Here is a 26,445-nt window from a genome sequence, read left to right on the forward strand (position 1 = left end):
CATCTCCAAGTAAGTGAGATTTTTATTGCCAAGTAATGCAAGAGATACTAAAGTTTTCGCAAAATTTGAGATTCAAGGATTCAGTTTTTAATTTACCCATTGCGAATATATACCATACTGTCATATAAAACACTAATAAATGACAAGACAGTTACAGAATAGGTGTATTTCTCTCATTGCATGCTCGGGTAATTAATATGAATACAGCAAGAAATTGTTACACTCTAACTACAGAGTTCCTGCACTTACATGATGGCAGGGAAATGAGTAAACTTGACATAGTAGGGGAAAGAACAGAACGTGCTCCAACTCCCCGAGCAACTGAAACTTCACTAATACAAGAGGTCAAAACAGAAAGAAGTACAAGAAAGACCAATAGTAGAACAAGTAGGAAGAAGGCCGCTCGAGGTAAAAAGTAATTAGTGAGAGCTCAAGAGAAACAAAATCTCTCATGACATGTGAAAACACAGTTTAAAACCAATCTGCAATGAACAATAGGTGCCGTGTAAATTCCGAAGAACTATTTCTGAAGAACTAGGTACTCTCTTACAATCGAGCTTCTGCCTCCTGATAGAGCAAAAGGTACTTGGTAAAGCTATCTTGAGCCAGCAACCAGTAGTGGATAACCAAAAATTACAATATATCAAAACTTGGTAAAAAAAGGTAAGAACCGGTTGCTGTAAACTACAAATTTTCCTTTAGATAATTAATTGCTGCAACAAAAATAGATAGTTGAAGTCAAAAGCCCCATACTCTAAAGATGGTGTACATACAAAATCGTAGATACAGGATCTAAGTAGCAAAATTATACTGTTTGTCAAGAAACAAACATTATCCTGGTGACAAATTCTAATCTCTTGCAAGAAGCTTGTCTCCACATAATGTAATCTTCCAGCAATCAACTTGGAACAGAAAAACAGAACCTCTCTTGGGCACAACTGCAAGCCGGCAGAAACAAGTTTTAGCTATTCCCAGAAAAGTACAATAAATAGTGCAATAAAGCAAGGAAAAATTGAAACAGAGACCTGCTATATAATTCTAAACTATTTAATAATCGGACTCCATTATAGTGACACGATAACCTTAAGATGCTAACCTAGTTGTTGAAGCAGCAAGCTGACAATTCTAGATTAGAAATTTAAGCACCTTTATACGCATGCATTCATCAGCACAATAGGCAAGCACGTATATGCCCAGACCTGCTAAATCGATTTTGAAACTATTTTACTTTATGGTGCCAAGTTCACAATAGAGAAGTGCTTTTGTGCTAGTGTTATGAAATACAGAGTTTAGAACATCGAAAAAATTGCACAAAGGTACAAATCTAGTATATCAACTCATTTTTCCCATCGGCCTTCAATATCTGGTAACTTGAGATTTTGCAATAAATATAAATAACCCATAGGTTGTAAATGCATATCCAATCTCGGTGTAACACCGATATCACAATCTGAATCTTACTAAACTTACAAGTCAAAATTTGAACTTACCCTGAAATCTATCATCTTTTGTGATTAATCCAAACGTTTCTGCAGTTTCACGTATCATAATACCACTTGCACCAGAAAGTGAAGTCACTTTACACTCAGCAACTGCCACGAAACAGACCAGAAATAAACATAAGGAAGAACATAATTAAGCCAAAAGTACATAAACTCCAATGTCAGAGATGAGTACTTTGGTGACCAAGCTAGAAGAAACAACTTTTTATGTAGTGTAACTTTATGGAAGCATAGCCATAGATGATAACAGTAATTCCAACTTCCAAAATGCTCATAAACAAGGTGGGAAGAGAACAAGAATCGGAAAGATTGTCTGACCTCGAACAATAGCCCCATGTAAATCCGCACTGAGGAGGCACTCAGCCAGCTGATTCCTTCAATAGAATATGAAGAGATGTGACTACAAAAGCTTAATACTTCTACTATGGTAGGTTTTGACCAAGAATGCATTATTGGCAACACACACATATGGATGACCAAATATATCTTACCCACTGATGTTCAAAAGTTCTGCTATGTAGCCTTTCCAAATTTCATGCATCGGCTTAAAGAAGTCAAATCTGCAATTCAACAAACGAATAAATAAACAAATAAAAGTTCCAACTATGTGAAAGGAACCAAGACCAAATGATGCCACCAGATATCATATTGTCTAACACAAAAAATCCTAATTGATCATTCGTCTGTGTTCACTCACATTCGACTTAACGTTACGAAATCAAACCTCAAAGATGAGACCCTGAATAAGCAATAAATTGGTTGATCATGTATAGCAAGATTTGGTACCATACAAAAGCCAGATTGAAGTGACCTCTAAGCAAATAGGCACACTTACTTGAGATCTTGAGGCAAATCAAATGATCCACATTTCTTATGCTGCTTCATAGACATGCGAGTTTTAGACCGTTTTGAGTGGCTCCGCAAAGCCCTGAGGCGAGCACCAGCCAATGTGCTACGTTTTGGTACAAAATTATCAAGAAGGATCACATCATTCAGTCTCATACTTCTAGAACCCTGCATGTATTTCTGAGCTGAATCGCCCTTCTGGAGAAGTTCATGCAATACCTTGTCAACTCCAGTTCCTCTTCTGCTAGAAATCTGCACAAATGAAAAGCTATCTCAGTAAAAAAAGCAAAGAAAACTACATATATACCATGTCATCGGCACTTGGCAAAAAAGAGGTGCGAACCCTGACCAATGATCACTCTAATTTAGAGAAAGCAAGTGATTCCTAATCCTGAAACGCCAGTAGGCAAAGTAGCCCTGCTAGTCAGTCCATAAACTGTAAAGCCCAGGAAACATAATACCTCCAAATTCTGCACTAACAGATTCTCGTGCATGGTTTGAGATAACAGTGAGTAAGTTGGATCATTAGCCTCTGCATCTGCATTAACAGCATATAACATGAGCAGTTGAATCCTTTAGTGAGCACAAAATTAAGCTAGCATAGAGTCTGTCAGACTATGCATATAAGTTAATCTGCAATTCAATGCATGCAACCATCTGTACCTAATAAACAAGTAACTGTGCACAGGACATCGAAACCTGAGGTACAATGAAACAATAATGGCCATGAAAGGTGGAAAAGGACTTAACTCAAAAGAACAATGGTATCAACAACTTAAATCACAATATCATTGCTGTTGAGAAGTTCAGCACTAAATTTGCAGATTATCAAATAAATACTTCTCCGAGCCTTCAAAAACCCTAACACATCCATTACTATTAACAAGGATCCATCAAAATATAAGCAAATAAACCATTATATTCCCCTTATATACCTCAGAAGCCAATCAATACATTAAAAGAAGCACATATAGAAATAAGAATAACATCTCATAGGCTCTGAATGCCTAAACGACAATATACTTGAGCAATAAGCTTTTTTTTTATCTAGCGAACTCCCTCAGAATATCTCTGCCCTCTTGAAAGAACAAATAACAAAACCAACATTCTCCACTTCAGATGAATCTCAAGAGTCAGATCACAACGTGGGTCAAGGATGAACATCACAATTACATGACATCAAGAAATGCATGTCAAAAAGCTGTATGGTTTATAGCACAGCATGGAACAGAACAGAAACTGAAAATAGATTCACGAAGCTGTAAAAAAAAAAAGCAACGCACACACGATACTAATGAATATAGAACACCTGACTGAGAAAAATCATCTAAGAAAGTCATACAAATTTATCGAACCGCCAAACTAGAGCTGCATAATGAAATCAAGGAACAACAAAAAGCAGGGCCATTGACAACCAAACTACAAGGAGCAAAATCTTATCTGGCCAAAAGGTGTTTCGGTGCTAATTACACGAGACTCTAGCAACCTCGGGAAAAACCCTTCAAGGTTCACACTCAACAATCAAAATTTGCAACTGAAACTCATATGGGCTATCAAGGAAAGGACCTTTATTCAGTGAAGTAATGGAGGAGGACACTGTGCTAGTAATGCCAGTCCCTCCATCACCTTCTCTTCCACTTCCTCTATCAAACTTGCGGTTATTACTCCTCCTCTCTTGCTGCTGCATAGCCTCAGCTCTCGCCACTGCGAACCGCCGTTCCAGTGCCTCCTCCAGCGTGCGTTTTCTCTGATCTTGGGAAGCTTCTTCAGTCGCCATGGGCAAGCTGCCTATCTAATTGCAGAAAGCCAAGACCTTTCTTCACCACTGCGGAAAAGCCACAAACATTCAGACAACAGCCCAAACTCAAGTCAAAGGGGTATGAATTTGTCTTGCTTTCTTTGGGGTTCGACAGTGAAAAATAGCATAGTAATTTGATAATTTTAACAATTGCAGAAATCGCAGCGATTAGTGGGCACCCAAGATAAAACTATTCACGTGAAGGGAAAAGCCATGTTCGATATAGAGAACTACCCTACAATTACAGGGAGAGAGGGTGGTCTACAAGGAGGCCGCGACGTGTGGTGCTCCAGTGAAGGGCTGACGGCAACAATGGTGGCATAGTGACGGTGATATCTCACTCCACGAAGAGAGAGAGAGAGAGAGAGGTGTTATTGCCGATGCAAATTTTCTTGGAGCAAATTCAAATTCTCGCCACTCCCAATGGTCATCAAGAGATTGTCATTCGAAACCGAGCTCGGCACTAAGTAAGCAAATGCCCGAGCTCCTAAGACTGCAGCTACCACAGCTTTCTCTTCATCATTCCACGGCCCATCCCCACCACCTATCTCTATCTCCATCTCTATCCCACAAAAACCCACAACCCTTGCCACAAAATCTCTTCTCAAGCTTGAAAACCCAGATCAAATCTCGCCTCGCAAGACACCCCCGAAGCAACACAAAAACCCTTGCTTTCTATGGAAAACTCCAAAGTCCCACGCATTTGACAGCTCAAAAGGAATCGACCCTAATTTTCCCTCGCACTTGGCCATGGCTATAGTTACCGATCTCGATCACTCGGAAGCATGGGAAAACCAAGAAAGCGGAAGCAAAAGCGAAAACGAAACCCAAGAATCTAGACGAGATACAAACCAGCAGAGCAGAAGAGGAGGCGGCGGAGAGCGAGAGAGGGAGCTACGAGGCCGTGACTGCGTCGCAAGGCGGCGACTGAGAATTAGGAATAAGTTTTTGATTTTGAAAACATTTATATATATACCGGTCCGCCCGGATGGGCGGCTCCATAGATAGAATTTGAAATCGAATCGGTACTCACTGGTTCCAATAAATTAAAATCAAGAATCGGACCAAATCTCATGGAACCGTCCAAAATCCTGTCCGGTCTAAGTCGGGTTATTTTCAATTCTTTTGCACACCCCTATGTTAAATCACGTTATACTTATTATATTTATTTGATTTGGAATATAGCAAATGTAAGGAAAAAAAAAAGTCTTACCCGAAAGGAAAAAAATAGCAAGTGTACCGTACCCTTATTCAGGATGAGAGACTCTTCCCGCCTCCGAATAACGATCCTGAATCACCACATGTTGTAATAATTGAGTAAAAAAAAAAATTATCGCAATTCTATAGTAAATATTATAACTCACAGACATTTTAAATAGAATGTTGGCAAGGGCCGATGAGGGTCGCAAGGCCTCTCGGCTGTGGGCGAGCGTCGCTTGGCCCTTGAAAGCTGCGGGCGAGGGCCACGACGCCCTCGCCGACCGTTGGAAAAAGGAAAAAGTAACAAGGAGGAAAAAATGAAAAAGAAAGAAAAATTCAAAAATTCAAAAATTTTGAAATAAAAAAAAATTATCCATTTCAACACCGGTCGTGCTATGTAGGATGGTCGATGTCCATGATAGTGAATTTCAGCCAATATGACTCAATTAGTAAAAGTAAAAAGTTTAAGACTAAAATCAATGAAATGTCAAAAATGTAATAGGATTATGATTTTTGGGATAATTTTTTCTTAATTTTCTATTTGTTTTATTTTAAGGATAATGACACTGCTGGCACTTGCACTTTATCAATTTGTTCAGCGCAATTCGTGCATTTTCTTTTAAAGGCCAATGTTGTGCTCTCAACTACATATTTTTTTTAGTTATTCTATTGAAAATACAATTGAAGCTGTTGAAATTGACGACGTAGACGTAGGCGTCGATTGTCTTACATGACACTGTTGGCGCTAACGTGAATTTTCCTATTTTCAAGTTTTATTTATTCTTTTGAATATTGTTTTCATTTTTTTTTTTTTTCTTTATTGTTAAGGGCCGGCGGCCACCGGCCTAGGCTCGGTGATGGCTCGCGGCCCTTGCCCTCGGGCCTCGGCTGGCGAGCACTCGCTACGGGGCTTGAAGTCCTAGCCGAGCGTGAGGGGCGGAGCCATTTTGTGGGGGAGGGAGGAGACGCCATTGGAGGTAGAACCTCGGAATATGATAAACCTGTGAAGCTTTTCTCTTTGGAGCTCTTGGCGCGCCATTGAAAGCTCTTCTTCTCCACGCAATTTTTCTCATATTTTTTCCAAGCGTTGAAAAACCTTCTCGAGCTTTTATTTCGATGTGGCCGAGCGAGCTTCCTTTGTAATTTCGTGTCCTCGAGCTGCTTTGTCTTACCGGTATCGCACGACCCCCTTGCCGGACCTCGGCGATATCGCGTGACCCCATCCGGCGATTGCCGGGATTGCACGAATTAGTAGGATTTTATTTTTCAAGTTCGGGAGCAAATCAACTCATTCGAAGGAGCACGCAACACTTGAAAAGAAGCATGCGAAGAATCCATTTTGTGAGGCGATATACATCAAGATCTTGATCTTTTCTGTGGCATTACTTTCCAATCAATGCCCGATTAACCCGCCATCTTATTTAAAATTTTTGTGTTAGAAAATGACATAAACGACTTTCCCATCTAGAACCGGTCGGTCCGATCTAGTTCTCCGGTTAGATCGGAAACAATGCACACTCCGATTGTTCATTGATCTATACAAACCTAGCAAGGCCAAACTTTTGTGTAACAAGGAATCAAATTGTTGTCCCTCGGATCTATTAAATGTTTTACGTCCCTTAGTTAAAAAAGAGGAAACGCACCTACCAAACCGATAGGGCATAATTTGGCAAATCGCTTGCCATTACTTGGCTTCATGCATAGGCAGATAGACATTGCCAATAGGTACCTCTTGTGAGAGAAAGAAAATTGTAAGAGAGGTATCTCTAGGGCCAAACTTCTTGATAAGAACAGCATGAATATCATATTTTTTGTTTGGTGCTCACTTAAACATCGTACCTTTTTTTTTTCGCCCACTTAAGTGCTACAAATTTGAAAAATCGATTACTTAAATGCCATCGGCGATTTGCCTTGCTGAAATCCGATATGGAAGCCCAAAAAGCTGACGTGGACGATTTTTTTCTCATTCTTTGCCGACCATAAAGGCCTCCCCCAGTTGGGCGAGGCAATTGCAATCGAGGCCGTGAAGGCCCTCGCAAGATCTGGGCAAGGTTGCTAGGCTTGTGGCCGACGGGGCTACGAAGCCCTTGCCCAAGGCTTTTGTGGCTCCGCCGGCCATGGGCGATTTTGCTGGTGTTGACGGTGACCCTCACCTGTAAAGAAAAAAACAAAGAAAATGAGGAAAGGAATAAAAAAAACTAAAAAACTAAAAATATTAAAATATTAAAAAAAATTCACATGGCACTTTTGCTGATTTTTAAATAGGATGAAAAATTAAGTAAAATTCCACGTAGGTTACTTTGCTAGAAATAGTAATCTAATGATCGATTTTACTTCGTGTAGCACTTAAGTAAGCATAAAAAAAATTATGGCACTCAAGTGAGCGTTATACGAAAGTTATGATGTTCCTACTACTCTTTTCCTACCTATTCCCTAAAAAATCTTCGACTTTAAATGCAATTCCAAATCCATCCTAAACTTTTGTTTTGTCAAAAAAAAATCACCAACTTGCATTTTAGTCCCAAACCCGGCTCGTGTCTAAAAATTACCACTGGTGTTTTCAAAATTATAAACATTGAGGGGTTGCTATCATTTCATACAGATGTGAGTGTTGTTGAAGACATGGATTCTAATAATGAATGTTTAATTGATCTTGAAGTTGATAATTTTGAAGCGATTTTCGAATGTGACAGACTAGAGTAAAAGTTTATAGTTTTTTTTTTTACAAAGCAAGTAAGAGCCAAAGTTGGGATTTAGCATAATGTTATGAATTTTCCATAGGATAAAATCTTTTTTTTTTAGTTTTAGGACAAAAATGTCGTAAAATCCGAAATTTATATATGCTATAGCATAGCGGTGGCCGGTTCGGTGGAACCGCCGGTTCCGGTTTAGGAACCGACCATGTATACTTCCGGTTCCGGGCCGGTTCCCGGGCCGGTTCCGCTTCGGAACTGCCGGTTCATTCCGATTCCTTTTTTAATAATAAATTTTAAAATAATAAATAATAAAATAAACATAATAAATTATAAATTATAAAATACAATTAAATTGTACATTGTAATAAAATATGGGGAAAAAAAAAGAAGAAGGAATGGGCTTGAACTTAATGAATTATCATTAAGCGCCTACATATCTTCTTGAGGATAGAAGAATCAAAGCCCATGTAGTTCTTTTACCTTTGAGAACCCCAACTTACCTCATCGTCAATCATCGCTACCCGTTGTGGTACCCGTGGCGGTGGTATCTCCAACATCATCGCTAAAAAATTCGTGTTTACGATCTAACTCTTAGTGTCGATATTTCGCCCTCGTCCAATCGCCGACACAAGCTTGAGCTTCCATAGAGTCCGGGCTTAATCTTGAACGGCGAGAGTCCAAAATTAATCCTCCAGCACTAAATGTTTGTTCAATTGCAATCGTTGAAGAAGGGGTTGCTAATATCTGACGAGCGATGAGGGCGAGAACTGGATAATCGATTTGGTGACTCTTCCACCAATTCGGGATGTCGAAATCTGTACTATGTTCCGCATCACGAAACTCAAATTGAGTGGTTAAATATTTTTCTAATTCGGAAATACTACACTGTTGCCCCTTTTTTTTTTTTTTGCCTACTCTTAAGCATATTATACCCTCTACTAAGTGAACTACCACCTTCGCTACGTGAGGCAGTAAATTGTAAAGATCCGGAATCACTTAAACCATATCTACTACAAAATTCTCCATATAATGCTACTATAGATTCTTTAACATCTCCTAGTATATTTGAAATATCTATTGAATCTTCCAAATGTAAACAATCATGATAATACACATTCAAATAATCATGTAAACCGTCTAATTTAATACGTGGATCAAAAACAATACAAACTAAATAGACAAGAGGAATTTGCAAATAATAATGCAACCATTTTTCTCGCATTACTAAAATAGTTCGACCTAATTCGGTATCATTTTCATATTCACTAAAAACACTACCAATATTAACACATTCTATTAAAAATAAATGCGTAGTAGGATAATAAATACCAGATAAAGTTTTAGTAGCATCATTAAAAATTTTCAAAATATCTAAAATTTTCTTGCAAACGTCCCAATGTTGAGGAAGTAAAATAATTTCGGGAATATTTTGTGAAATAAACATACATAATAAATCTTTATATTCAAAAGTTTGCCAAAGTAACTCGTACGTAGAATTCCAACGAGTCGGAATATCTTTTGGAAATCTTCTTGGCCTTCTCCCATTTTGTTTACAAAATTTCCCCACGATTTCATACAATGGGGACGACTCCATAAAAATTTAATTGCACTTTTTATTGGGGCGAGAGAAGTGTCAAGAGTTCGTAAACCATCTTGTACACATAAATTTAAAACATGACAAGCACATCTAATGTGAAAAAACTGTCCGCCAAAAGTGGGTTTGCAAATATTTTCTAATTCGGGAATAGAAGCGGTATTTGCGGCGGCATTATCAAAACCAATTGAAAATACTTTATTTATTAAATTATATTCTTCTAAAACTTGCCTAATTATTCTATAAATATTATGAGCCGAATGTCTTTCATCAAAAACTCGGAATGCAATAAGTCTTTTTTGAATCCTCCAATCGTCACCTATCCAATGACACGTGACACCCATATAAGAATGAATTTGCCAAGGATCACTCAAAATATCGCTACCTATATGCACACGTCCATTGAATTCCGCAAAAAATTTTGCTAAAGATTTTTTTCCTTTTTTATAAAGATGAAAAACTTCGCGTTTAAGAGTATTTTTTGGAATAGTTGGCGCTTGGGGAACCAACACTGTATTTATCAAATATTTCATATTAAAATTTTCACCGGTATTAAACGGAGCATGATCAAGGGCAACATATTCACCTAATGTTTGTTTATAAAGTGCTTCGGTGAAACGAAATATAGGATGAGAATTAGAAGTGGCGTACCCGAAAATTTGTTGTTGCGTATTGTCGATTCCCGCTTGCGTTGGATGTTTTTTCGTCAAATGCCGACGGAATGTTCCGGAGCCGTTTCCTTTCGTAAATTTATATGTTTACGAACAATATTTACATTTTATATTATACTTACCTTCGCCTTCATCACGTACCTTGTCGAAGTGTAGCCACAAGTCGGATGTATTATCTCGGCCCTTCCGTTACGGCTCATTTGCTGTTGACGCTTCTTCAACACCGGTGGGAGGATGAAGACTTTCTTGTGTTGGGATGTGCTCGACGTTCGGAATCGGGACATAGTTGATATTATCGTCGTCGTCTTCCCAACTTGCATACTCACGAGGATCATATTCGGGAATGGGATACTCGGAATCTCCCATAGTCATCTTGCCATTGTCGGCATTTCTGCTTCCACTTGCCATTTTTGAGAGAATTGATCGGAAATCCGATTGAGAGAATTGAGTCGGAATTGAGATAATTGGGAGAATTTGAGCAATTTGAGAGGATTTCAGAGAGAATTCGAGAGATTGTTCAGAGAATTTGTGACAAAAATGAAAGGGGGAGCATATGTATTTATAAGCAAGAATTAATTTTAATTTTTTTTTTTTTTTTTGGCTTTGGCAACGGCCCAAAGAGAGGGGGGAGGGGCACGGGGGCCGGGGAAGAGCCCAACGGCTCTCGCCCCCGGCCCCACTTTTTTTATTTATTTATTTAAAAAGCACGGTTCCCACGGTTCCGGGTTGGAACCGTGGGCCCGGTCAACGGGCCGGTTCCGGGCTGGTCAATGGGCCGGTTCCGGGCCCACGGGCCCAAATGGCACCCTCTACTATAGCATGTAGCATCCCATGATTGAGTGTGGTCTAAATGTTATGCATTAGATGTTCTAGCAAAAACGAAAGATATCGTGCATGAGATATTGGGTCCCAAAAAATCTCACCTCCTAGCCTAGGCCACACCAATTATCCTTTGTACTTTTATATGTAACTGTTAAATTCTCTACACTTTATCATACTAAGAATACAATTCAGGGCGTCTAGAAATTTTGGCGCAAACGCGTATGTATATATATATCGGTCAAAATGGTGTATTAATATATATTTTTAACGGAAATTTGCAAAAATCAAACTTTAGTTTTTCGACAATTTTCCTAATATTTTACTATACAAGTAATGTCGTCGCTACTTCTTATAATTTTTTCAGTGATGTTCAATATCACTCCTATACAAATTTGGCCAATGCGGTCAATTTCGTTCAAGTTAGTTCTTCGATTGAAATTACACGCGCGGAAGAAGAAGCGAATTGCCATGTTAATGCCACACAAAAAGATTTGAGTGGGATAACTTACTAAGAATTTAAAGAATCGAAACCCTAAGAAAAACAGAAATAGAAAGAATGAGGGGCCGGCCGAGACGAGGAGGCCATCGCCTCCGATCAGATTACATATAGCGTTAGGTAATGAACGCGACAAAACAATCAAAGATCTAGGCCTCTCCGACTGTGGGCGAGGGTCGCTTGGCCCATGAAAGCTGCGGGCGAGGGCCGACCGTTGGAAAAAGGAAAAAGTAACAAGGAGGAAAAAATGAAAAAGAAAGAAAAAAAATAAAAAATTGAAATAAAAATAAAAATTGTCCACTTCAACACCGGTCGTGCTATGTAGGATGATCGGCGTCCATATCAGCCAATTTCAGCCAATATGACTCAATTAGTAAAAGTAAAAGATTTAAGGCTAAAAATCAATGAAATGTCAAAAATGTAATAGGATTATGATTTTTTTCATAATTTTTTTCATAATTTTTTATTTGTTTTATTATAAGGATAATGACACCGTTGGCTAGATATGGCCAATATTGAACCGGGGCCCGGAATCGACCCATTGACCGGGCCCACGGTTCCGACCCGTTTTTTTTTTTTAAAAAAAAAAAGGAGAAGGCCCGGGAAAAAGAGCTATTGGGCCTAGGAACCGCGGTTCCGAACCGAACCGGACCGAAGGCAAGGCGGAACCCCTAAACCGGAACCGGCCACCTCTACCGGCGGCCCTTGCCCTCGGGCCTCGGGCGGCGAGCACTCGCTACGGGGCTTGAAGTCCTAGCCAAGCGCGAGGCGCGGAGCAATTTTGTGGGGGAGGGAGGAGACGCCATTGGAGGTAGAACCTCGGAATATGATAAACCTGTGAAGCTTTTCTCTTTGGAGCTTTTGGTGCGCCATTGAAAGCTCTTCTTCTCCACGCAATTTTTCTCATATTTTTCCAAGTGTTGTAAAAACCTTCCTGAGCTTTATTTCGCCGCGCTAAGTGAGCTTCCTTTGTATTTTTGTGTTCTCGAACTGCTTTGTCTTACCGGTGCCACGCGACCCCCTTGCCGGACCTCGCCGATATCGCGTGACCCCATCCGGCGATTGCCGGGATTGCACGAATAAGTACGATTTTATTTTTCAAGTTCGGGAGCAAGTTCACTCATTCAAAGGAGCACGCAACACTTGAAAAGAAGCACGCGAGAAGGATCCCTTTGTGAGGTGATATACATCAAGATCTTGATCTTTTTCGTGGCATTACTCTCCAATCAATGCCCAATTAACCCGCCGTCTTATTTAAAATCTTTGTGTTAGAAAACGATATAAACTACTTTCTTACTCAGAACCGGTCGGTCCGATCTAGTTCTCCGATTAGATCGGAACCATTGCACACTCCGATTGTTCATTGATCTATACAAACCTAACAAGGCCAAACTCTTGTGTAACAAGGAATCAAATTGTTGTCCCTCGGATCTATTAAGTGTTTTACGTCCATTAGTTTACACACACACACACACACACACACACAAAAGAGGAAACGCAGCTACCAATCCGATAGGGCAAAATTTGGCAAATCGCTTGCAATTACTTGGCTTCATGCATAGGCAGATGGTGCAAATAGGCACCTCTTGTGAGAGAAAGAAAATTGTTAGAGAGGAATCTCTAGGGCCAAACTTCATGATAAGAACAGCATGAATATCATATTTTTTGTTTGGTGCTCACTTAAATATCATACCTTTTTCTTTTTCGCCCACTTAAATGTTACAAATTTGACAAATCGATTACTTAAATGCCATCGGCAATTTGCCTTGCTGAAATCCGATATGGAAGCCCAAAAAGCTGACGTGGACGATTTTTTTCTCATTCTTTGCCGACCACAAAGGCCTCCCCCAGCTGGGCGAGGCAATTGCAACCGAGGGCGTGAAGGCCCTCGCAAGATCCGGGCAAGGTTGCTTGGCTTGTGGCCGATGGGGCTACGAAGCCCTCGCCCAAGGCTTTTGTGGCTCCACCGGCCACGGGCGATTCCGCTGGTGTTGACGGTGACCCTCACCTGTAAAGAAAAAAACAAAGAAAATGAGGAAAAGAATAAAAAAATAAAATATTAAAATATTAAAATATTAAAAAAATTCACATGGCACTTTTGTTGATTTTTAAATAGGATGAAAAATTAAGTAAAATTCCACGTAGGTCACTTTGCTGGAAATAGTAATCTAATGATCGATTTTACTCCGTGTGGCACTTAAGTAAGCATAAAAAAAATTATGGCACTCAAGTGAGCGCTATATGAAAGTTATGATGTTCCTACTACTCTTTTCCCGCCTATTCCCTAAAAATTCTTCGACTTTAAATGCAATTCCAAATCCATCCTGAACTTTAGTTTTGTCAAAAAAAAAAAAATCACCAACTTGCATTTTAGTCCCAAACCCGACTCGTGTCTAAAAATTACCACTGGTGTTTTCAAAATTATCAACATTGAGGGTTTGCTATCGTTTCATACAGATGTGAGTGTTGTTGAAGACGTGGATTCTAATAATGAATGTTTAAATGGCTTTGAAGTTGATAATTTTGAAGCGATTTTCGAATGTGACAGACTAGAGTAAAAGTTCATAGTTTTTTTTTTTTTACAAAGCAAGTAAGAGCCAAAGTTGGGATTGAGCATAAAGTTATGAATTTTTCAGAGGATTAAATCATTTTTTTTTGTTTTAGGGCAAAAATGTCGTAAAATCTGAAATTTATATATGCTATACTCTATAGCATGTAGCATCCCATGATGGAGTGTGGTCCAAATGTTATGCATTAGATGTTCTAGCAAAAACGAAAGATATCATGCATGAGATATTGGGTCCCAAAAAATCTCACCTCCTAGCCGAGGCCACACCAATTATCCTTTGTACTTTTATATGTGACTGTTAAATTCTCTACACTTTATCATACTAAGAATACAATTCAGGGCATCTATAAATTTTGGCGCAAACGCGTATGTATATATATCGGTCAAAATGGTGTATTAATATATATATTTTTAACGGAAATTTGCAAAAATCAAACTTTAGCTTTTCGACAATTTTCCTAATATTTTTCTATAAAAGGAATGTCGTCGCTACTTCTTATAATTTTTTCAGTGATGTTCAATATCACTCCTATACAAATTTTGGCCAATGCGGTCAATTTCGTTCAAGTTAGTTCTTCGATTGAAATTACAAGCGTGGAAGAAGAAGCGAATTGCCATGTTAATGCCACACAAAAAGATTTGAGTGGGATAACTTACTAAGAATTTAAAGAATCGAAACCCTAAGAAAAACAGAAATAGAAAGAACGAGGGGCCGGCCGGGACGAGGAGGCCATCGCCTCCGATCAGATTACATATAGCGTTAGGTAATCAACGCGACAAAACAATCAAAGATCTAAGATTCGGTTCGAGCAAGATTCTGTTGCGTCTTCGATGAGGCCCTAAGCATGTCCTACTTGAGCTTCTCCATTCTTTTGTGTTCTCGGGCTTCTTTGTCTTGCCGGTGTCGCGCGACCCCGAGCTTAGTGCTCATCAATGTCACGCGACCTCATCTAATGGTCGCGTAATTCGTCTCAAAGTTTAGAAGTAAACTGACCATTCGAAAGGAGGACCCAACACTTGACAAGAAGCGTTTGAGGACCCATTCAACTATAAGATGATATTCCAAGTAACACTTTCAAATTAGTCTCCAATCAATTGTTCGACCCACCATCTTACTTAAAGTACTTTTTTTTTTTTTCTAACAAAGTCCCCCAAGTCCAGATCAAATTTTCTGAAGTTGGCGAAGTAATGCTCTTTAACCGGAGATGGCACTAACCGCAACATCCATTGTCACTTTCCTAGCACCTCCCTCAAGCTTAGGACTTTGCTCATTGGCTCATATCTTATACAAACCTACCCACGATGGCCCACGTCTATCGACTTTCACCTAACATTTATTCATAACCCCTCCATCCATTCCTTTCTTGAATAATATTATTAGGACGCTCGAATTTTTCACCCAATCAATTTTCCGTAAATTATCCAAGCGCATTAAGCGAGGCTCGAATCCTAAAGCGGCAGATGTCTTCCCTAAATCCCTGCTTTGAGTTCGGAGCTATGATGCTTCCAATCACCTACTCAATTTGTATCGTAGCAGTCGTTGAGATTCGAACGAGGTGCGGCTCCTAGGCTTCAAGATTGGAAAATCCAACTAAAAAAAAGTGAATTAAATTTGCAATAATGTGGTCATAATGTTGTGGTATTCTAGTTGTAATAGAATCAAATGTTGTTGTCCCAACAAGATCTCAACGTCCCACACTTAGGCGGGGCCCACACGCCATTGTCCCGCCTTCGACGCCACCGCTCCTCCCAGCAATTCTACCAGATCACCCACCCGACCCCCGACTCTCGATCCTGACCGTCCGTTTCTCCATTCGAAACCAGATTTATAACCTCTGCCATCTCCCTCGCCCTCACTCTCTCTGTCTCTCTTTCTCCTCGACTCAGATCTCGATTTCGATCCAGAAGCCCGAAACAATGGCGTTGCTCGTCGAGAAGACCTCCAGCGGCCGTGAGTACAAGGTCAAGGACATGTCCCAGGCCGACTTCGGTCGCCTCGAGATCGACCTCGCGGAGGTCGAGATGCCCGGCCTCATGGCCTGCCGCGCCGAGTACGGCCCCGCGCAGCCCCTCAAGGGCGCCAGGATCACCGGCTCCCTCCACATGACCATCCAGACCGCCGTCCTCATCGAGACCCTCACCGCCCTCGGCGCCGAGGTCCGCTGGTGCTCCTGCAACATCTTCTCCACCCAGGACCACGCCGCCGCCGCCATCGCCCGCGACTCCGCTGCAGTCTTCGCCTGGAAGGGCGAGACGCTCCAGGAGTACTGGTGGTGCACCGAGAGGTCGCTAGACTGGGGACCCGGCGGCGGCCCCGACCTCATCGTCGACGACGGGGGCGACGCGACGCTGCTGATCCACGAGGGCGTGAAGGCGGAGGAGGAGTACGAGAAGACCGGGAAGGTGCCCGACCCGGCCTCGACGGACAACGCGGAGTTCCAGATCGTGTTGACGATCATCAGGGACGGGTTGAAGGCGGATCCGAAGAAGTATCGCAAGATGAAGGACAGATTGGTGGGTGTCTCGGAGGAGACGACCACTGGAGTGAAGAGGTTGTACCAGATGCAGCTCAATGGGACTCTCTTGTTTCCTGCGATCAATGTCAATGACTCCGTCACGAAGAGCAAGGTACCCTTTTTCTTCACGTTTCCAGTGGATCTCATTTGGCTCGTTGGTTTGGATCTGCTTTAGATCTGTACTATTTCTCTATAGATCAATGCATCCGGGCAATGCTTGTCCTTTGTTATGTGTGGTCTATTTGTTCATTTGTTAAAGTTCTGATTTTTCTTGTTTCACATTGGATCTGAACATTAGGCTTCATAATTCATGAATCATTCATAGGACCAATATTTATTAAATGTCTGCATCTCTGATCAATTGGCAGATACATCATACGATGTATCTGGTGTTGTTAAGTACGTAATGTCGTTTGGTCTATTTAATATGTTTGATATAAGAAATGTGCACTTATGGTCTGCTCGTGGAAACACATTTCATGTTTTAGCCAATAGTACAAATTGATGCACTGATCTTGTAAGGAGATTTCGGATATTCTTCTTGTCCCGTGTGCTGGCTCATCAGATCTGGGATTTTTAGTCCGTCATTGTGGCTTATGACCATAATTGTAGGAGTAGAGATTCAAGTTGTAAGCACTATGAAGTAGAATCAGAGAACCGATGAAAATTTGCAGTGTTTGGTTTCAGAATGCTCGAGTGTCTCAATGTTCTGTGTAGTGGTCGTGTAACCTTGTCATACAATTTGACCTGTGGAAGACTGGAAGTGATGAATTTCTAACTTATAATCATCCACTTTAAAACATGTCGCACTCCGCTGAAAGGAACTGCCTGTTTCAATGAATTTCATTTCACATGATTTTTTCTCTTCCGGGTAAGAGTGAACTTTGGGTCGAGTTTGTATTTCCACTTTGAGGAACTCTCTACCTTGAGGAAGCTTGTATTTGTCTCGAAATTTGCTTCTCTGGTGAACAGATACTGTATTTCTCGTGTCGTTTGTTCTGTTGTCTAGGAAAAGTGGCTGTATGGTTTTCCTTTCCTGTTCACTGGAAACTGATGAGCATAATTCTGATGAGCATAATTCTTTCTGGAAACAGTTTGATAACTTGTATGGTTGTCGCCACTCTCTCCCTGATGGTCTGATGAGGGCTACTGATGTCATGATTGCCGGAAAAGTTGCCGTGGTCTTGGGATACGGAGATGTTGGCAAGGGCTGTGCCGCAGCACTCAAGCAAGCTGGTGCTCGTGTCATTGTTACTGAAATCGATCCCATCTGTGCCCTCCAAGCTCTCATGGAAGGTCTGCAAGTCCTAACACTCGAGGATGTCGTGTCCGAGGCTGACATCTTTGTTACCACCACCGGAAACAAGGACATCATCATGGTTGATCACATGAGGAAGATGAAGAACAATGCCATTGTCTGCAACATCGGTCACTTCGATAACGAGATCGACATGCTTGGACTCGAGACATATCCCGGCGTTAAGCGCATCACGATCAAGCCCCAAACGGACAGGTGGGTCTTCCCCGACACCAAATCGGGCATCATTGTGTTGGCCGAGGGGCGTCTCATGAACTTGGGTTGCGCCACTGGGCACCCTAGTTTCGTGATGTCCTGCTCCTTCACAAACCAGGTCATCGCTCAGCTCGAGCTGTGGAAGGAGAAGGCTTCGGGCAAGTACGAGAAGAAGGTCTACGTCTTGCCCAAGCACCTGGATGAGAAGGTGGCTGCTCTTCACCTCGGCAAGCTAGGTGCTAAGCTCACCAAGCTCAGCAAGGACCAAGCTGACTACATTAGCGTGCCTGTCGAGGGTCCATACAAGCCGGCTCACTACAGGTACTGAGCGAAGTTTGCGAGGAGAAGAAAAGCATGTCTCGTCGGGAGAGGCTTTGCTATTTCTTTCTCGTATTGATTTGTCGAAGAGCGGTGGGATTTTGGTTGTCATTTTTTTTATGGTCAGTGGCTGGTGAATGATTCGGAGGGAACAAAACGGACTGATTCCGTTTGAAGATGGCAGAGAAGTATTGACATTGGGGATGAATAAGGATGGAGAAGGCCTAGGGCATCATACTATTTATAGGAGTTTTCTTTTTGTTGTGGTCTGTGATGAACCTGAGGAGAGAGTGTTTGTTGCGATCTTTCCAACTTTGTTTTCATGCTAATCTTTATTTTAGTTGATTTTGCTTACTATTAGTTGCCATCTATCCTTCTTTGTTTCACTCCGTTTACAGTTACCTCCATTAACAAGCTGCCGTAATTTGGAATTTGTCCGCAAAATATGGCTCCTTCCGATTTGCAGAAAATCCGATATTTTTAAAATGAATAGAAAAATATTTTTGGTATGGAAAAGTTGGATATGCACTCCTTTTATTAATTTTCTTATTTTTATTTTCTTTTATCTGTTCATTTTTTTTTTAAATTGAATTTCAAATTTTTCTCCCCTTTTTTTTCTTTGTTTATTCCTTCCTCCACCGCAATTGGCCGACGACAGTCACAGGCGATCTAGCGAGCCTCGAGCTCGAGCTCGAGCTCGCGGCTATGAATGCTCCACCTTCATGCTTGTGTCTGCCATGGCCGCTCAAGCTCGCTGTCATAGATGCCTGACTTTCTAGCTCAAGCTTGCCATGACCTCAATATCAAAGCTTCTAGTCGCCATAAACGCTTGAGCTTCGAGCTTGGGTTTTCATGATCACTAGAGCTTCGAGCTCGGTTGCCATAGACGTTCAAGCTCCAAGCTCGCAACCATTAACGCTTAAGCCAGCGGCTGTCATGGTCACTTGAGCTTTTTTTTTTTTTTTTTTTGTGGGATTTAAGAGTTTGAGGGCTTTAGATTTAGTAGGGTCTTGGCTCTTGAGGAGGGATTTGTAATTTGAGACAGAGAGCATCTTTTCTTTGGTCAGAAAGAGAGAGAGAGAGAGCATTTCAAAAAACAGAAAAAGATGCATGTCAGTAATTATTTTCAAAGCTAGATGTGTTGGGAAAAAAAAAACTTGCTGATCTGACCGGGGTCAAACGGGGACATATCTCTCCTCTGTCCATGACTATGATGTTGTCTGATTTTTACTGCGGTGGAAAGCCAATGGGCGGGCGACTGTAACGGGAAGTTTATGCTCGGAAAGAAAAGTAAACTTTAAATTAAAGGAGATTAAGAAAGAAGGCGCGGTTATTGTTCTTGTTAACCCGACCTCAAGCATATCATGGCAAATCCAAAAGAAAAAGAAAAACAAAACATTTCACCGGTTTCACTGGCCCATTTAAGAACTGGACCGGGCCAGTCAGTCCGATCCTGTTCCAGGACTCGATGGGCCAATTCCCGATTTTTGGGTGAAAATCGGATCACTCGACAATCGATCAGCCTTAATACTAAATTATTATTATTATTTTTTTTTTGAAAAAACATGAGAGCCAAGTTGATCACTACTCAGAATCGATGCACATTTTTTTTTTATTGATTATGAAGAAAATTTTTCTTCGGCTCCTCTTCCCCGAGTGATCTGAACGCCAAAAACGAGAAAAAGAAACCACTTTTCGACAGTTGATTTTCTGAAAAAAAAAAAAAACATGAGAGCCTCAACGATTGTACCTAGTCTGTACAGTACGGTAGACTATACGGTCGCAATACACTTACGGTCAAGACTACCTTTCTCTCTCTCTTCTCTCTCTCTCTCTCTCTAAGCAATCGGTCAACAATGGTCAGACGTTGCCGGGTACGAAACGAACCGAACCAACCTCTCTTTTTTCGTCTTTGCCTTTTCTCGCTTTTGATTATATTAATCTCAACAACCCTAGACATTATTTTCCCTCATTATTAACATCTTCTCGCCTCTCTCTCTGTGGAAAAGAAGAAACCATGCAACTGATGCCCGAGGGAGGTACTGGTGCAGGAATCCCAGTGAGCGACGGCGTGATGCTGCCCAACCCCGAGAGCTCCTACGAGGTGGTGAGGCGCCTCGCCGCCGGCAACGCAGTGGTGCTCTTCAGCATGAGCGGCTGCTGCATGTGCACCGTGGCCAAGAGCCTCCTCTTCAGCCTCGGCGTTGGCCCCACGGTGGTGGAGCTCGACGAGCTCGGCGCTGGCCGCGACATCCACGCCGCGCTCTGCCAGCTCGCCCGCGACCAGCAGGCGCTCCCGGCGGTCTTCGTGGGGGGCAAGTTCCTCGGCAGCCTCGAGACCCTGGTGGCCTGCCACATCAACGGCACCCTCGTCCCGCTTCTCAAGGACGCCGGTGCTCTTTGGCTGTGACGCCTCTCCCGCCCCTCGCTGGAACATGCTTCGATGCCATTGCCGCCGCTGCATATGCACTCTTTATATATAGATCTTAGCTACTGCTTCTTCTTCTTCTTCTTCTTCTTCTTAGGTTTTAGTTGTATTACTCTTTTAAATTTCTCCTTTTACTGTCTCCAAAACTGGACCGGTACAGTGTTATGTGAAAACGACACTGTTAAAGCTAATATATATAAGGAATTATTCACGTTTCGTGTATCGATTCTTGGTATTGTTGTCTCTTTCTGTCTAATTAATTACAATTAAAATCAACCTAAAAAGACAGTTATTATTATCTTAATTTTTTTTTTTATAAATGTCCGACCGGCGTTGAAACTTTTGAAAAAAGGAAAAAGAAAAAAGAAAAAAAAAGGAGACAATTTTTCGTACAATAATTTTTGCCTTCTCTTTTTCTCGATTTGAACAGACGAGCCCCCATGCAGTGCAGGGTGGCAGCTGAGGAATGGAGGGCGACACGTCACGCTCTGTCAACGTCCAACGCATGCAAATATGCCAATCTCATACAAAAACGGCATGTAGTTTTGACCAACGGTATCCCCATTTTCTATCTTTACTGCCCGCGAGAAGCGTGAACCCCGAAATGCTTGCCACAAGCAATCATTTTGATCCCGATATCCATATCTTATGTGTCGAGGAATGAAGAGGCCATAAGTATTAATGACGTGGAAAATCAATTAATAGGTAATTTAATATTGGGAATTTGAGAGAAGATAATGATATTTCTTTCATTTAGTACTAAGTCGAACAGGGGAGCAAAACATGCGATGGCATCGAAACGTTTACTACAGTTGTTACTACTAAGTAGGTGGATTAGGTTATCACTTGGAAACTGTAAGAGTCAAATAAATTCTTCATGCTCCTAAGTCCTAATCACAAAAAACAAAGAAATTTAGTGAACACTCCTTTTTAATGGTGAAGGGATTAGGAAAGGATGATTGGAGTAGCTATTACTCTTTGGCTACGTTTGATCGTTCGGATTTTTAGTCATGATAGAACCGGGTAGGGGAGAATAAGAAATCTAGAGATTTGATCATATCATATTTGTTGTTTGGTGAACTACGGATTTAAAGTCGGATATCTTCATATCATATCCTATACATTATTTGGTAGAAATTAGATATCAATATAATGATTCTTGACTTGTACTATCTGGAACCGAAGCGGTAAATTTCTACCTGCTCCCGAGGACGTCGGATCGGAGCTTAAGAGGATAGCCACCGGGAACTACCGCGATAAGGACAAGAGGCGGCAACAAGTTGATGAGTCGCCGAGGAATGTCATGTACTTGAATTGAAGGGGTCAAAATGAAATGTTGAATTTTTTTTTGTTATGAAAGTGATATGATTTGTTTATGGAGATGTGGTAATGAAAAGAGGAGCCCAAAAGATGAAAAAAATGAAATGGGGAGGCTTTGAGTTGATCGGGGATTGATTGGGTTTGAGTGTCGCAATGTTTGGCGGATGACGAGACAATGAAACATTCGAACTTGTTGGAGTGTGGTAAGGGAAGAAGATATATTACATAACCAAATGGGAAGTTGAGAATTTGTTCTTGTAAATTTCTTGAGAAATGAAGATAAATAAAAGAGAAAAGAGATATATTTTGGGTCCGATAAATCTGTGAATTGCTTTGTTTTTGCTTACTATTTTAGTGGTGGTATCTAGGATCCTTTACATGCAGAGACCGGGAAGTATAGTGCTATCGATTTAGTTTGAGATTCTAAGACATCCAAGAACCAATTAAGATAGTTCTCCACATACAAAAGAAATATAGAATGTGAAGTTGACGAGGAGGAATTCGACGGTTGAGTCTATGGGGCCGAATTAAGGGAAGACGAACTAGATCGGAACCACCAACGACAGCCCCACCTCCGTCGGAGAAGCCGCCAGCCGCAACCGGAGAAGCGTAAAATCGATGTGAGTGCTCAATTCACCTATAGGTGTATGAGCAACCGCTCGCAAATCCCGAGACGTGCGAGAAGTCGGGAAGAGTCTCCACATGATCGTTCTATGAACTCACGCAACGAAAATTAGTTGCGTACCAAAACGACCGTATTCCACAAAGCTAATGATTATCTTGCTTAAAAAATCGACGAAGTATCTCAAATTCTCATATGTAAAATCGTTAAAGGTACACGTTCAATCCAAATCAACGTAAAGTCCTTGCAGGCGAAAAGAGTTAAGATCTTCGACAAATCGACCGTATGGACGCATACATATCATCGATTGTTGATGTAATTCAAGAGGTCTCCACCTTTTCATCGTTCCTCCTCGTCCCCCAAATATTATTAGGTGTTGGATCAATAAGAAGGTAACTTAATGCAAATCAACCTCACTAGATAGAAATCACACGTAAAATGGAGGAGATTATGAAAGTGGAGGACTTTTATTCAGCTCACTTTTTGAAAATACAAAACAACAATAAATAGAAATCACATAGCATAATACCAGCAACTAAACCAGATATGGCTCCTAAAAATCAGCTAACAAACTGATTTATTGTTGACTAAAACTAGCTAACTGCCTCCTAAAAACAAGGAACTCAACTTTGAATCACTTCTTAACATCCCCCCTTGATTCAAAGTTGGTTAGGCCAAGTTGACTTCTAAGATCTTCAAACCTCCCACGTGATAAAGCTTTAGTTAACACATCGGCTACCCGCTGTTCCGTCCCACAAAAATCGAGCTTAACTTCATCTCTAGCTACCAGCTCCCTTAAAAAATGATGCTTAATCTCTATGTGCTTGGATCGACCATGGAAGACTGGATTTCGACTCAAAGCTATGGCTGAAGCACTATCACACTTTATAACAGTGGCCTCTACTTATTTCTGATCCAACTCACTCAAGACCTTCCTCAACCAAATTGCCTCACAAGCCGCTCCTGCTCCAGCTATATATTTAGCTTCACAAGTGGACAAGGCAACTGTTGTTTGCTTCTTAGAACTCCATGCTACTACTCCCGAGCCCAAGGTGAAGCAATAACCGGATGTGCTTCTTCTATCTTCAACGCACCTAGCCCAATCACTATCCGTATACCCTAGCAACTTCAACTCGGACCCTTGCTTGTATAAAATTCCAAGATCAGTGGTGCCAACAACATACTTAAGAATCCTCTTTATTGCTCCTAGGTGATGTTGTGAAGGATTATGCATGAACCTTGATACAACACCTACGGGAAAGGCTATATTTGGCATAGTATGAGTCAGATACATAAGCCCTCCTACAAGACTCCTAAACATGCTTCCATCACGTGCTAGTGAACCATCCTCCATCTGCAATTTCTCATTCATATTCATAGGGGTTATAGACCATTTGCAGTTGCTCATGTTGAATTTATTGAGCATATCTTTCGCATACTTTCTCTAGGTTATGAATATGCCACCTTCCATTTGCTGAACTTCAATTCCCAAAAAATAATGAAGAAGGCCAAGAACCGTCATCTCAAATCTACTTTTCATTGCTTGCTTAAAGTCTAAAATTGCAGTAGCATTTGACCCACAATATACCATATCATCCACATAAATACACACCACCAACAGATCTGCGGCTCCATTTCTCTTCACATAAGCGTTGGTTCGCTGCAACTTCTCACAAAGCCATACTCCATGAAATATTCATGGATTTTCAAGTACCATGCTCTTGGTGCCTATTTTAAACCATATAGAGCCTTGTGAAGCTTGTACACTTTGTCCTTCTTTTCCTTCACAACAAATCCTTTAGGTTGTGTGACAAATACCTCTTCTTCCATTAACACACCATTAAGAAAGGCAGATTTGACATCAAACTGATGCACCTTCCATCTCATATGAGTTGCTAATGCCAGGACTAATCTTACTATTTCAAATCTGGCTACGGGTGAAAACGTTTCCTCTACATCTACACCTGGGGTCCGTGAGTACCCTTTGGCCACCAACCTTACCTTGTGCTTATGAATTCTCCCATCCGCATGAAACTTTGTCTTGAAAATCCACTTTAATCCAATTGCTTGTTTTCCTTGTGGCAAATCTGTAAGTTCCCATGTGTGATTCCTCTCAATAGCTTCTAACTCTTCCTTCATTGCATCCTCCCATTCTTTTATACCAACTGCATCTTCATAAGAGCCCGGATTAGCTGTAAAGAGAGCAAATGTGCAAGACTCAAAGATTTCCCCCAAGGAGCGCACCTTTCGTGGAGGTGTCTCTTTTGAACTAGAAGTTGCTGCTTCTTGGATTCGTCTTGAGCTTCTTGTGGTCATCCTCCTTGGTGGTGTTTCATCCGAACTCGTTGTATCCGAGCTTGTTGAAGATCCACCTGCACATGCGCTGCTATGTGCAGGTCCACTTTCCGATTGTGTTTCATGCTCCTCATCTTCAGCACCTTCTTCATCTATCGGTTGTATCACTTCCCGCTTCTCCTTTCCTTTCCAATTCCACCCTTCCTCCTCATTAAACTTCACATTTCTACTAATGAACACTTTTCTAGTTACAGGATTGTACAATCGGTATGCTTTACTTTCTGTACAATACCCAATGAACACACACTTTTCTGATTTTTCATCCAACTTCTTTCTATCCTGTTGATTTTTCATAGCATATGTCACACATCCAAAAATTCTCAAATGACTAAAAGTAGGTTTAAAGCCATACCACATTTCAATGGGGTCTTCTTTATCACTGCCTTGGTTGGGGATACGTTGAGAATGTAGACAGCAACGTGAATCGCTTTTGCCCAAAAAAGATTAGGCATGTCTCTCAATTTCAGCAAAGCCCTGGTCATCTCCACCACTGTTCTATTTTTCCTCTCCACTACACCATTTTGTTCTGGTGTATAAGGTGCTGTAAGTTGCCTTTTTATGCTTGCTTCTTCACAAAAATGATTGAATTCTGTGGAAAGAAATTCACCTCCCCTATACGATCTTATCCCTTTGATATTTTTCCCACTTTGCTTCTCAATAAAAGCTTTAAACTTCTTAAATGTTTCAAATGCTTCGGACTTAACTTTGAGGCAGAAAACCCAACTCATTCTACTGAAATCATCAATCAACAACATGAAATACTTACTTCCACCCAATGAGGTTGTACTCATTGGTCCACAAAGATCCACGTGCACCAACTCCAACGTGTCGGTGGCTCTCCAGGCTTCTTCTTTTGGAAAGGACTTCCTGCTGTGTTTTGCAAAAATACATTCCTCGCACTACTTGTATTTGTCACCTATCATTGGCATTCCACTGACCATTTCATCTATTGACAGCTCCTTCATACTCATATAATTCAGGTGGCCGTATCTCATGTGCCATAGCTACGAGGAACCGATTACTACCATATTGAGCTCATCTACTGCTGTAACCTTAAAAGGAAACATAAGATTTTCTGTCATGGCTACTCGAGCCACCAATTGTCCTCCTTCTTTGTCTTTGATGGTGCAAGCGTTGTTGTCAAAGAGAACTATAAATCCTGACTTCAGCAATTGGCCT

At 41.1% G+C, this 26,445-nt stretch overlaps 3 protein-coding genes across 6 annotated transcripts; 2 read left to right on the plus strand and 1 right to left on the minus strand.

Moving 5' to 3' along the window:
• Positions 1–628: 628 nt before the first annotated feature.
• Positions 629–5,082, minus strand: LOC115730485 (ribonuclease MRP protein subunit POP4). 4 transcript variants are annotated; one of them, XM_048285637.1, is made up of 7 exons: positions 4,329–5,082; positions 3,915–4,176; positions 2,810–2,886; positions 2,338–2,600; positions 1,994–2,062; positions 1,821–1,869; positions 629–938 (listed from the first exon to the last, which is right to left on the minus strand). In XM_048285637.1, exons 2-7 carry the CDS (start codon positions 4,123–4,125, stop codon positions 699–701), a joined length of 909 nt encoding a protein of 302 aa, XP_048141594.1. In that variant the 5' UTR covers positions 4,126–4,176; positions 4,329–5,082; the 3' UTR covers positions 629–698. The 4 variants fall into 4 exon arrangements, with proteins under 4 accessions (XP_048141594.1, XP_030516965.1, XP_048141595.1 ...); XM_030661105.2 differs by lacking the exon at positions 4,329–5,082 and adding an exon at positions 1,491–1,592 and having other exon boundaries at positions 1,821–1,876; positions 3,915–4,243; XM_048285638.1 differs by lacking the exon at positions 4,329–5,082 and having other exon boundaries at positions 2,810–2,880; positions 3,915–4,254.
• A 10,938-nt stretch (positions 5,083–16,020) lies between these two features.
• LOC115729008 (adenosylhomocysteinase) lies at positions 16,021–18,640 on the plus strand. The gene is made up of 2 exons (XM_030659427.2): positions 16,021–16,822; positions 17,805–18,640. The coding sequence occupies exons 1-2, from the start codon at positions 16,112–16,114 to the stop codon at positions 18,549–18,551; spliced, it is 1,458 nt and encodes a 485-aa protein (XP_030515287.2). The 5' UTR covers positions 16,021–16,111; the 3' UTR covers positions 18,552–18,640.
• A 1,918-nt stretch (positions 18,641–20,558) lies between these two features.
• On the plus strand, positions 20,559–20,951 carry LOC115729010 (glutaredoxin-C9-like). The gene has a single exon (XM_030659429.2). It carries the CDS (start codon positions 20,559–20,561, stop codon positions 20,949–20,951), a length of 393 nt encoding a protein of 130 aa, XP_030515289.2.
• Positions 20,952–26,445: the final 5,494 nt, after the last annotated feature.

The sequence above is a fragment of the Rhodamnia argentea genome, chromosome 9 (genome assembly GCF_020921035.1).
Source record: "Rhodamnia argentea isolate NSW1041297 chromosome 9, ASM2092103v1, whole genome shotgun sequence".
Lineage (NCBI taxonomy): Eukaryota > Viridiplantae > Streptophyta > Magnoliopsida > Myrtales > Myrtaceae > Rhodamnia > Rhodamnia argentea.

Bases quoted from the DNA above. Each gene is read 5' to 3' on its own strand.
- LOC115729010 (XM_030659429.2), top strand. From the start codon at position 20,559: ATGCAACTGATGCCCGAGGGAGGTACTGGTGCAGGAATCCCAGTGAGC.
- LOC115729008 (XM_030659427.2), top strand. From the start codon at position 16,112: ATGGCGTTGCTCGTCGAGAAGACCTCCAGCGGCCGTGAGTACAAGGTC. The intron at 16,823-17,804 runs GTACCCTTTTTC...TTCTGGAAACAG, and splicing joins ACTCCGTCACGAAGAGCAAG to TTTGATAACTTGTATGGTTG.
- LOC115730485 (XM_048285637.1), bottom strand. From the start codon at position 4,125: ATGGCGACTGAAGAAGCTTCCCAAGATCAGAGAAAACGCACGCTGGAG. The intron at 2,063-2,337 runs GTAAGTGTGCCT...GTTGAATTGCAG, and splicing joins GATTTGCCTCAAGATCTCAA to ATTTGACTTCTTTAAGCCGA. The intron at 939-1,820 runs GTCAGACAATCT...GCCGGCTTGCAG, and splicing joins ACATGGGGCTATTGTTCGAG to TTGTGCCCAAGAGAGGTTCT.